This window comes from Daktulosphaira vitifoliae, unplaced genomic scaffold, assembly GCF_025091365.1.
Source record: "Daktulosphaira vitifoliae isolate Bord-2020 unplaced genomic scaffold, ASM2509136v1 Scaffold_4, whole genome shotgun sequence".
NCBI lineage: Eukaryota > Metazoa > Arthropoda > Insecta > Hemiptera > Phylloxeridae > Daktulosphaira > Daktulosphaira vitifoliae.
The window spans coordinates 23,979,184-23,991,425 of NW_026099575.1; the positions used below are offsets into that span (position 1 = coordinate 23,979,184).

Here is a 12,242-nt window from a genome sequence, read left to right on the forward strand (position 1 = left end):
ATATTTTGAGTAAAAATTGAAGAAAAAGAAAACATTGAATTTTGATGGGGGTTCCTACAACTCTATTTGTGTAACTGTTTATAAAATAAATGTGAGGAAACTAAATTGATATCATAATAAATTATTGTAATTGTAATACCTCTTCTTCAGAAATACTATTATAATTATATAAAGAACAAAAAAGTTCATTTATATCAAATAATTCTTGATAAATATTGAAGTATATTTGGCTAAAAAATAAATTTACTTAATGGAACAAATTACGATTTAGTATATAGAGTGAGATACTTATTAAGTTACTAACATTTTAATACATAAAATAAGTGTAACGCAGGTAGACTATGCGTTATAAATATACATTAGTACGAGCTGAACCTATTTGTGCTACATACCCACTTTGTGTATTAAAATGTTTTTAACTTATTTATTACTTGTCATAAGTTATTATAGGACCTATCAAAATTTTTTTGTAAGAAAATTTCTATAGAAACGGCTGTTTTGAAATAATAAAAATCTATTTCCTTTTTTTATTAAAAATAAATATTAAAAAAAAAAATGCTTTTGATTTGTCTATAAATACAAAATGTATTTAAAATANTTATTATAGGACCTATCAAAATTTTTTTGTAAGAAAATTTCTATAGAAACGGCTGTTTTGAAATAATAAAAATCTATTTCCTTTTTTTATTAAAAATAAATATTAAAAAAAAAAATGCTTTTGATTTGTCTATAAATACAAAATGTATTTAAAATAATAATAAAAATATAATTATTGATTAGAAAGTCATATGAGCTGTCAGTTAGATCTGTTTCAATCTGTATAGTACATCATAAAAATCGTTGAGTACGACTTAAAGAATATGAAATTTACAATTGGATAAATTTATCCAAGGGCGTCATTAAGATTATAAGAAACTGGGGTATATTTTTGACCGGTCCAATTTCACAAAGTCGCTCGCCACTTATTTCACTAATATAACCACATAACTAATTTTATACTAAATAAAAATTATAATTAATTATCATATAATATAAATTTCTGTTTAAAAATAATTATATACAAAAACATCTTTTTTCTACTCGAAAGTAGAAATTTTTATTTTCGTATAATGTCGGAATCGAACTCTAGACTCCGCTTAATCAACTACTGATTTTTACATTTATTAAGAAATTAAAAATAAATATAACAGAAAACTTTATACTAGTATAAAAATTACCATTTTTTTTTTTTATGCAGTGTTTAACCTAAAAATCTGCATAGTTACACATATTAAACACAGTCATTATTTTTTAATATTAGTCATAGACATAATATGCTTTAGGAATTTATAGGAATAATTTTATAACTATTATTTTAATCTGTTGAAGTTCTTCTAAAATAAATGGTGAGGTAATTATTAAAGTAAAATAAGGATAAGTTATATTAAAATGGATAGGATTCGCGCAGTAGAAGTAGAGACATCTTATGACATAAAACAGTGTAATCAATAACATCAGCTGTTTTTGAAACCACAGTTTTTAACATTTAAATACCTCTACAAACAATTATTAGTATTAATTAATCTAATGTAATGAAATAATTAATTTACATTTGATGTACTTGATTCAACTTTTTTTTGTTTAATTCTATTTATATAGTATAAATTTATTTAATCATAACTGACTTAAAAAAAACAATTGATTATTTTTTTTCAAAAAGGAAATTAAGCATTTCTATTTTTTAATTGAAATGAAAACGTTTATTTTACAATAATTATTTTATTTATATAGATATTACATTTTTATAAATGTGTATAACATGAATTGTGTTTTCCTATTTCCTAATAACATAAAGGAAACTTTTCCTATTTAATTATGAACATCATAAATTAATGATTCCAACAATTTGAAAATTAATATGTACTTAATTAAGATTAACAAAACTGCAAACAGGAAGAGGAAAAAATTAACACAATTCATTAATTTTACCCAAAATAATCGATACAAATATCGATGCAATTAATGGGTAAAAAGTATTTATTGCCAAAAAAACACACACACTCTAGGAGAAATTGGTGGGAAAAATTAAGCGAAAATAAAACACTGTACCTTATACAATATATGGGGTTCAATGCTACAGAGGTATCAAAACCTAAGTATTTCCATTGACTAGATGACGTATTAAAATTACGTAACTACATATGTATTAATCTTTCAAATATGGATTTCCAACATTCAACATTTTGTCCCTCAGTACTTGATGTTCTAACTTTTGGTTACCAAACATATGTTGTACATTTTGGTCCTTGAAATTATGGAATTGCTGCTGATTTGGCTGCACATAGTTTACATCTTGAGGCATCTGTGCATAAAATAAATTTGCAGGGAACAATGGGGGAGTTGGATCAATATTAAAATTGTATGAGTTAGGTAACGTGTTTGGTACAAACATATTAGGTTGTACAGGTTTAGATTGTTTAATTGGCTCTCGAACAGAAGAAAAAGCATCATTTTGACGAGTTTGTTTATCTTGGACCAAATTATACATAGGAAAGCTAACTTTATCTTGTGTTAAAGACAAATTAGCCAACCTTTCAATGTTTGTTTGGTGCTGATAAGGAAATAATCCATTAGGAGGAGGTACCAAAGGGCTTGGGTAAATCAGATTATTAAATTGAGGATTTAAATCTAAATTTAATGTTGGGAAAGCATTATTTCCAGCAATGTTGAAGTTGCTTGAATTTGCAGGCATAAAAGATGGTTGTTGTGGTTGCTGCTGCTGTTGTTGTTGTTGCTGCTGTTGATGCTGCTGTTGGGATTGCAACAATTGGTTAGGCAACATAAAGTCAGATTGGTGTGGCAACACTGGCTGAAATGGCTGGTAAACTTTTTGATTGGATTTTTGATTCCAATTGAGATTTTGTTGAATTTGGTTCAACGTAGGTGTTTGCTGAAGAAGATCTGACTCAACATTACTACTGGATGCACCAACTGGTAGGTCTGATAATAGTTGTTTATTATTAAGACCCAACCTATCACATATCTGAGTCATATTAGCCAAAAAATGCAGGTTGGATAGAAACTCTGGAGAGTTATTTGTTTCTAAAACTGAATTGGAGGATTTTGGAAGTACAGACTCTAAATTCGTGTACAAGCTATCTGTATTTGATTGAGATATTTGTGGTTCTGTATGTGATGACACAGAATAAGGAGAACTCTGACTCAAAGCCTCTAACAAATATCTATTGAAATCCGGAGCCGGCAGTGGTTTTTTCTCAATAAACTTAGGACTCTCTATAGGTTTAGGTTGTTCTTTAATTTGAGTAGTAATTGGCGCCCAAGAATCAGTCAAGCCAAATACGGAAGACTTTATTTCAGTTCGTTCAGGCTGAACGAGTTTTGAATCTATAATATCATCTTTGGTTTCAACTGAATCATTCCAAACAATAGAATTGCTTTTAGGACGATCACTACTCCAAATGTCTATAGACTCAGTTTTAACAGGCTCTGGTGACCAATTAGTAGATTCCCACTTATTTTTAGTAACACTGATACCCATATCACCATTCCACATATTAGATGGTTTTTTTTCTTCTTTTCTTTCCTCAGGCTTATTCCATCCTGATGTCAGCACACTCCAATCGTGTGGTTGAGGTTGAGGCCTTTGATCATCAATATCATTTGATCTTACATTCCTTTCTGGTTGGTAATTGTCTTTAATGAAAGTTTCTTTCCAATCACCCCGTTGTCTGAGTTTTTTCTCAGGTTTTAATGGACTATCAGTAGGAGAGGACTTAATTTCTTTAGGTTTATCTTTCTGATTATGTTTTGACTTATTTTTTGAGTCTTTACGCTCTTTAGATCTATTATTTTTAGATTCATCTTCCCATAGAGATCCAATCTTAGAAGTTTTATTAATCTTGTTGTGTTCTGATGTAAATCCGTAATCATCAGTTTCTTTAGAAAAAGAACTATTGTTCCAACAATTAATAGATCTATTTTCTTTGGGACCTCTCGAGTTTTTTTTATTTTGGGAGTTATGTTTTTTTTGAAATGTAACATCTTCTGAACCAATAACAACATCTTGGTCATTTTTCCTAAAAAAAAAAAAATTTTAAATTAATAATTGATTATTAGAAATGTATATAACTTTAGTACCAATTGTTCTGACAATACTATAATATACTTATAATAGTCCATATACTTATAATAAATTTATACTACAAAATAATTTGTAGCAAAAACATTAAAACTAATAGTATGTTGAAAGGTAACAATTAAAAAAAGAAAAATTTGATGATAAACTTATGAAATGGTTTTTAAATAAATTATGAATGGTAATTTTAATAATAATTTTCTAATTAAAAGATAAAATTAAATAAAATTTTTAAGAAACATTGGTAATGCAACACTTGACATTAGAAATAAAACAGTCCAATTCTCATAAGTGCATAATTGAGGCAATAAGATAGTAAAGGTATTAAGTTCAAAATATTTAAAATTTTTGTTTATTCAGAAAAAAAAAAAAGTACAATAAATAAATAAAAATCTTAATAATCTTGTAGAATAATTTAAATTTAATTTGTATAAAAAAAAAATGTGTTACAAGTTTAAAAATTTAAACATATGCCCGCGTACTGACAAATATTTCAAAAATATGTTATAAGAAATATAATAATGTTTTTAAAAGCAATGAAATTATATAACAATTTTTAATAGATACTGCATCTTAATATTTTTATATATTTTTTCAAAAATTTATGCTTGGTTTGGATTGCTAGTAAATCATTACTTAAAACAATAATTAATATTTCTTTACTGTATTTTATTTAAGTATTTTTTATATGAGATAAAAATTAATTTACCACATAGAGTCTTTGGAGCGAGAATGTTCTTCAGCACTTTTGATGCTTTCAGCAATTGCCATTTTCAACATTTTTTCTTCTTCATTATCATCCTTGCTTTTAGCGAACAATTCGGATCCTTTTTTTCGTGCCCATGCATTAGTTGTAACAGCTAAACCAGATTTTTTTTTATATAATAATTAAGAAATTGCCAAAAAATATAAAGAAACTCACGGAATGTTGGCGTAGCTTTGATTGGTTCTGAGCTAGATACATTGTTACCTGATCCATATGTGCAAACAAACTCTTCAATATTAATCATTTTACTTTCTTTCTTAGGCTTTCTTTTAGATTTTGATTTTTGAGAGGACCTAGAAAAAAAACGGCAATCTATCAAATAGTCAAAATTTTTAATTATTAACATAATCAATAAAATGATCATTTAAACTTATAAAATTCATATGTTTAATATTCAATTTACTTGTTGATAGTTAAACCAAAACTTAACAAAATCAAGCTTTTATACAATTGATATAAACTTCAAATATAAGTTAAAAAATACTAGCTTAATTAACCTTATAACAAAAAATTAATAATAATAACTAACAATAATAAAATGAAATTGTTGTAATAAAATCCCTATTTATACTTTTTTAAAATATAGAGTGATTCTGTTATAGTAAACGACTTAATTGAAAAAGAAAAAGTAATATTGAGGACTTTTTATTTCTTTAATTTAACAAATTTTTTTGTAATATTTAAATATTCAGCAGCAAATACAATGACACAGTTATGGGGGTGATGATGGTGATAGACCCCCTAAAAGAAATCTATTACTACGCCACTGCACCAATACTAGGTGCATTCTCAGGGTTTATATTAGAGGAGATATGTATGAAAATTTTTTTTAACTGTTCCAACTAATTATATTCTTATATAATTATTTTTATTATGAAAAGGCACTATCTCTATATTATCCTGCCTAAAATACCTATAATTAAAACAATACCATAATAATTACATTAATTTAAGACACATACCCAAAATATTCCACAGTATCATTGGCTTTTTTATTTCCTCCCGCAACTCTTCTATTCTGGTTATTAGGAGCTTTATTATTTTTTCTGTAAAAATAAGAAAAATTAAAAACAAAACAAAATATTATTTCATAAGAAATACCCTTCTGGTGCATTATTCTTCCATTCCATCATGGAAGAATTCTGAAGTCTAAAAGACTTCAAATTTTATAATGAGATATTCTTGTGTTCAAAAAAGAATTCTTTAAATCAACCTGAAAAAGAAATGTTCATTGTTTAAACTGAACAAAGGAATTATTTGTAATTAATAAATATGTGGTATTAACTGTATTTCATTATAGTATATTATATTAGTATAAAATATAGTAGAAGGTAAGGTATGACCTTTATAAAAATTATTGACTAGTTGTTGCAATTTAAGTAAAACTTTTATAGATTGATTTCAAAATGAACACATTGATTTACTTTTGCCTTTAGAATGGTATCTTTAAGAAATGTAAGTAAATACAAATCTAAAACTAAATATGCTGCTATATATTTTTGATTCTACTAAAGTAACATTTTATGACGGGCATGATCTAACAAAGGTAAATCTTTACTCTACGAAGTTATAAGTTTTTCTGTTATAATAAATAAATAACTATTTGATTCTACATATCAAATCACTAATGTTGCAATCAAAAAGTAAAATACCAGATTTCATACCCTAAGTATTAAAATTTACAATATTTTAAAAAAAATTACAATTTTTTTATAAACTATTGATTAGAACTCAATAAAAAAAAACAAATTCATAAATGTAATTATATTCTACTTATTTTAAACTTTTGGCTGGAGTAAATTGTTACACTAACTGACACAAGAACATTAAAAGGAATCTTATCATGATAGAAGTTACTTAACAAGACAAAAATCAAGATTTATTAAATTTTGATACTGCATTATTTCTGATATTCTTATCAAGTAAATTACTTTTGTATATTAGAATATTAGTTCTAAAAATATTTATAGCTATATAAATAAACAATAGTAAACTACATTTATCTTAAAATTAATGAATTACAAACTAAAAATAAAGAAACTAAATATTGCACCAACATTTTAGAGAAATTAATTTATAATAAAATACATATAGTTTAACAAAAACTTAATATTTCATAAAATTTTTAATTTAATAAAATAAATTGTAATAGTAGATTTAAAAATTAGAATATTTACAATAAATTAAAATTAATGTCAAGTAAACGATTTGATGTTTATTAACAGGGGATGTTAATTTAATACTTAATATTTTGATAATAGCGTTTAGTATAATTTGCAAGATAACATCGAGATTAAAGATACAAATATGTAAATAATTGCGTACTTACAATTTTACGAGTTCCAATTAAGAACAGGTAATGTTTTTTCTGCGACGTTTCGAAGGGGGTACGTCGTTTGGCCGGTTTAGGCTCTATTGTTTGCAAGCTCCACCAACGATGAAGGAGGCAGTAATAGAAGCTAAATAAAACAAATAGAAAATTTAATTCTAGAAAACAAAGTAATTCGATTTTTTCAACTGCAAATATAAAAATTAACTCTTCGTAGAACTAAGTGCAGTGTTATTATTCAAAGCGAATATTTTCCCTGTTAATAGTTTTTTTGTCCCCTTCTCGCTTCTTCCCTTCATTGTCGTTCGACGGCGGGTCTTGTCGGGAGGAATTCATTACAAAATTTTAACAGTGCGGCCAACTCCTTTAAACATTTTGCAGGGCGCCAATGGTAAAAGTCGCCCGCCCGCCCACCATTAAACATTTTTACTTACAAACCGTAGCCAAGTTGAACGATATCGGATATCGTAGTAAAAAGCGAATTTCTATGTTCGACGTGATACGATTTATATCAAAATATTTATGTACAATCAACATTACAGATAAGAGCATTGAATTTATTGCTATGAAACACGATTATAGAAATGAAAAACTATTATAAAATGATTTAATTATCTGTTAGATTTATCAAGATAGAAAAAATCTATTTTTTTTTTATGATAGTAAAATTACATGTAACAGGTTTTTTTTATGAAATGTATTTATGATATTCATCTATTAAAATTATTTCATAAAACAAATATTGAACTTGATAAGAATTGGCTCATGGTACGATTTAAAAGGATATAGCTTCTTCAAGTTTAAAGAAAAACTATTCATATTTAATTTAAAAAATAACTTTAGCCTGTTAGATATGTAAGTGGCCATTAAAAAAGTAAAGTTATGAGACATAAATGTATAATAATGAATAAAAAAATTTATTTTTAAAAAAGAAAAATTAGTATAACTTTCATTTTTTAAGAGTGTTTTTCGATAAATAAATAATTTAATATGTTAGGAGGATGAAAATAATACTTAATTTTTATCAAAATTGAAAACCTATCTATTTTTATAAATATTTGATGAATGAGTTTTTTTATTTAATTTAAATTCACATTCATGTAAAAATTGAATGTACTCGTGAATTTATTCATTTTATACCCTGATAATATATGGATAAAATTTAGGATGAGGGTTGAAAACCTAAGGGTTTTCAAGGTTATCGAATTAAAAATATTTACTCTTAACATAGTGTGTTAGCGATAAAAGGAAGGCTAATAAAGATCTAAAATCCAATTGGCAATGTCTGGGACGGGACTGATTGATTTTTTTTTATATGGTCTCAAAACCTGTTTTAAGATAAGTTTTTTGTTTTTTAAGTTTATTTTATAAAATTTATACTAAAGTTCCTTTGTTCATTTGATTTACTTAATAAGTACGAATGTGTTAAAATATAGTCAAATTAAAATTTACCACTTCTTAAAAGTATTTTTATATTCTAACCTAATATTTTTTTGCTTAAGAAGGAACATCACTTAATTATCATTTTGGTCAAAATGTTCATAACACTGTTATAAGTAAAATTTCGCAGGAATCGAATAATAAACTCAGATTTTTGTTCAAATCAATATATAGCTCACTAATTAAAAAAAAAAATTACGACAGGTATTATCAATTTCGCAGAAAACAGTTTTTATGCTCTCTTGTAAAATTGACAAGAATGAGATAGGTAGCAATACCACCTAATTTTTATGCGAAGACAAAGTTTTACTACCTTCAGGAACGCCGGAATTGTTTTTTTACACGATGGGCAAAAATTTAACAATTAAAAATAAGTAGTCTTGATTATTATAAAGCTAAAAATCGATTAAAGCTTTCTTTGGTGATTTTTAATGATCACTTAAGAATAATCCGGTAGTTTGTAAACTTTACTTCTTGATAATGCACATTATTTTATGTTATGTTATTAATAATTATTGATAATACAGAAAATACAGTATGTCGTACTTGATTTTGTTTAATTGAAAATTAATTTTTCATAATTATACTTAATAATAATAATAAATTCAATTTTTTAGCTAAAATTTTTATTAAGTATAGGTCACACCAGTATTTAAGAAGTTTTATTGTTTAATTTTACATTATTGATAGGTCGCCACGTACATAACAATTCCAGCTAAAAAGTTTAAAAACTTGTTGATTCTTACGAGCGTGTTATGTATAAAACATAGAGATCTTAAAAATATAACAACTTTTTTATGTTAATGTATTATATTATTATGTATTGTGAAAAATAATAAAATAGCCATAAACTTAATTTTTTCAAAGAAAAAAAAAATCAGCAATAAAATCATATATTTTATTCATTTTATTAATATAAAAAAAATTGTAATGATGCACATAAAACTTTCTATTTTTAATTATTTTACAAAATTTTAACAATGTATTAAATTTAATTTGCTCATTAATAGTTTTTAGCTTCGATGCGAAGCTGAGAAAGTATTAATTTTACCATGATGTGTTTTTATTATTATTTTTTTTTTATTCTGTTGCCACTTTTTCTCAGCTCTCATAGGACCGATTTCTTTCAAAAATACGTCAAAAGATCACAAATCGTATCTAGTTGAAGACATTACCCTTAAAAATTGAAAAAAATTTCCTCGTTCCCCGCAAATGGGGGAAATATCCAAAAAAATTACAAATTTAAAAATCGACAAATTTTGTCATTTTTTTCACTTTTTTTTCTTAAAACTTCCATAACTTTTTCAAAAATCAACAAATCAACATAATTTTTTTTATACTAAAACCTTAGATATTTCCCTTTCATTTGATATCATTTTTTTGAAAATTTAACATTTAACCTGCTCATTGGGGGGGAATTAAAATAGCAACTTTTTTACAAAAATTAACTTTTTCAACTTAATTTTTGAAAATGTTCCGGAAATACTGCGTCCTTCAAACATAATCAAATTAAAGCTTATTTTATGTACTATAAAATGAAAAAAAAAATTTGTCCCGACACTTTATTTTCTACATTTAAACGGCTATCGTAGTTAAAAAAATACTATTTTTTTTTTAAATTTTCAACTTTATTTTTCTAAACTTTTATTTTAAAAATTATTTTTTATATTTTTAACTTTATAATGCTATAACTTTTTGAAAGATGTATGGATCAATATAATTCTTTGTTCAATTACCTGACCAAGGGGGGGATTTAAAATGACAACTTTTTCACAAAAATTAACTTTTTCCACTTAAATTTTAAAATGTTCCGGAAAGTCTGACACTTTTATCTATATCTTAAATTAAAGCTAATGTAATGTACTATTTTATTTAAAAAAATTTCGGACTTTATTTTGTCTTCAGGGTGAAAATGGCTACCAAATGCTATTTTTGTGTAAAAATTCTCGATTTTGTATTTTACATTTTTAACTTTATAATGCTATAACTTTTTGAAAAATGTATGGATCAGCACAATTTTTTTATGAGAAATAAAGTTTTTTATAATCCCTTTTTCATTCTTTATCTTAATCAGGATATTAATAAGGAAATAGCAGATCATGTAACTTTTGGAATAATCCATCAATTTTTTAAAAATAAACACAAATTTTGAACTTTTAAGATTCATAGAATGGGATACTGCCTAAGGAGGAGTGGAGGGAGCCCCCCCCATAATATTTCCATGGGAAACAAATTATGGAAAATGATACAAGGGCCCAAAATTGTTGGCACCTCCAATAAACATTTTCTGGCTACGTGCCTGTACATCCATCGATTCGTAGTGAGAAAAAAATAACTTAAATAGATAAAGAATTATGCTATTTGATATTAAAACAGTATATCATGATCTTTGTTACCAACTGTCAAATATAAAAATGCATTATCATAATTTAAAAAATACAAAAAATTTTATAAATAATTAGAATTGAAACTGATACTGTATGTATAAAATGTATCAGCAATACCATTTCAGCAACAGTTTGAATTGCGCGGCGCGACGTAAATTTTTTTATTTAAGTACCTACACACATATAAATATTTTTTTTAGTATAATTAAATAAATAAAATTCGATTACTACATCATCGAGAATACTTTTTCTAATGAATTAATGCAAAAAAACAAAAAGAACAGAGTATATAACAAAATTTGTTAATGATGGTTGAAAACTTTGAAAGTTCATAACTTAACATAAAATGCATTTAAGCCAATTAAATAATTAGATCTTAATAACCATTTAATACTTTTTAACGTGTAAAAAATGTGATTTGCAATCATTTAATTTTAAATTTTTATAAAGTAAATGAATGGATAAACATTTATATTTCATGATTTTAAATATATTAGAAAACTTTACGTCCTACGCCAACGACCATACCACGTTGAATATACCAGTTCACGTCCGATCACTGAAGTTAAGAACGTCGGGCGTAGTTAGTACTTGGGAACACTACGTGCCGTTGGCATTTTTTTAGTTTTTATTTTCACTTTTTATTTTACAATCACACTTTTAAAAAGACTTAGGGTAAGCACTATTTATCATGAAATGAAGTACACCAGGAAGTTTAATTTTTTCTTTTTGAATTAGGATTACTTGGAATACTTGGATGGGTGACCGCTTGGAAACACTGCGTGCCGTTGACATATATTTTTAGTACTTTTATAGCTTTTTACTTATATTTATAATAACTTAAAAAATGGTTTGATGAACATTTGTAAATTTTTAATCTAATGGACTATTTTTGAAATTATCTTCTTTTTTTAACATGTAAATTAAAAAATGAATCCGTATCATAAAATGAAAACTATTCCTTATAGTATTAAGACATGAGCGCATCAATTATTTTTTTACAATTGAAAACACATTATATTACAATTAAATATTTTATTACAAAATTCGAATAATTATTTAAAAATATTTTATATTACAAAAATTATAACATATTTTATCACTAGATTCAAAGTATTACAAGTATTAAGTAATCCAAACACTAGTTTCTAACGTAATTTGTTCAAATCTGTGACAAATCATGAC

General features: G+C 25.4%; 1 protein-coding gene across 1 annotated transcript; it reads right to left on the minus strand.

Annotated features, from left to right (window-relative positions):
* Positions 1 to 1,958: 1,958 nt before the first annotated feature.
* Positions 1,959 to 7,543, minus strand: LOC126904180 (uncharacterized). The gene is made up of 6 exons (XM_050682943.1): positions 7,231 to 7,543; positions 6,003 to 6,114; positions 5,864 to 5,947; positions 5,058 to 5,194; positions 4,845 to 4,995; positions 1,959 to 4,076 (listed from the first exon to the last, which is right to left on the minus strand). Exons 2-6 carry the CDS (start codon positions 6,032 to 6,034, stop codon positions 2,186 to 2,188), a joined length of 2,295 nt encoding a protein of 764 aa, XP_050538900.1. The 5' UTR covers positions 6,035 to 6,114; positions 7,231 to 7,543; the 3' UTR covers positions 1,959 to 2,185.
* Positions 7,544 to 12,242: the final 4,699 nt, after the last annotated feature.

Bases quoted from the DNA above. Each gene is read 5' to 3' on its own strand.
- LOC126904180 (XM_050682943.1), bottom strand. From the start codon at position 6,034: ATGATGGAATGGAAGAATAATGCACCAGAAGG. The intron at 5,195-5,863 runs GTATGTGTCTTA...TTTTTTTTCTAG, and splicing joins GATACTGTGGAATATTTTGG to GTCCTCTCAAAAATCAAAAT. The intron at 4,077-4,844 runs GTAAATTAATTT...TTTTTTTTTTAG, and splicing joins CGCTCCAAAGACTCTATGTG to GAAAAATGACCAAGATGTTG.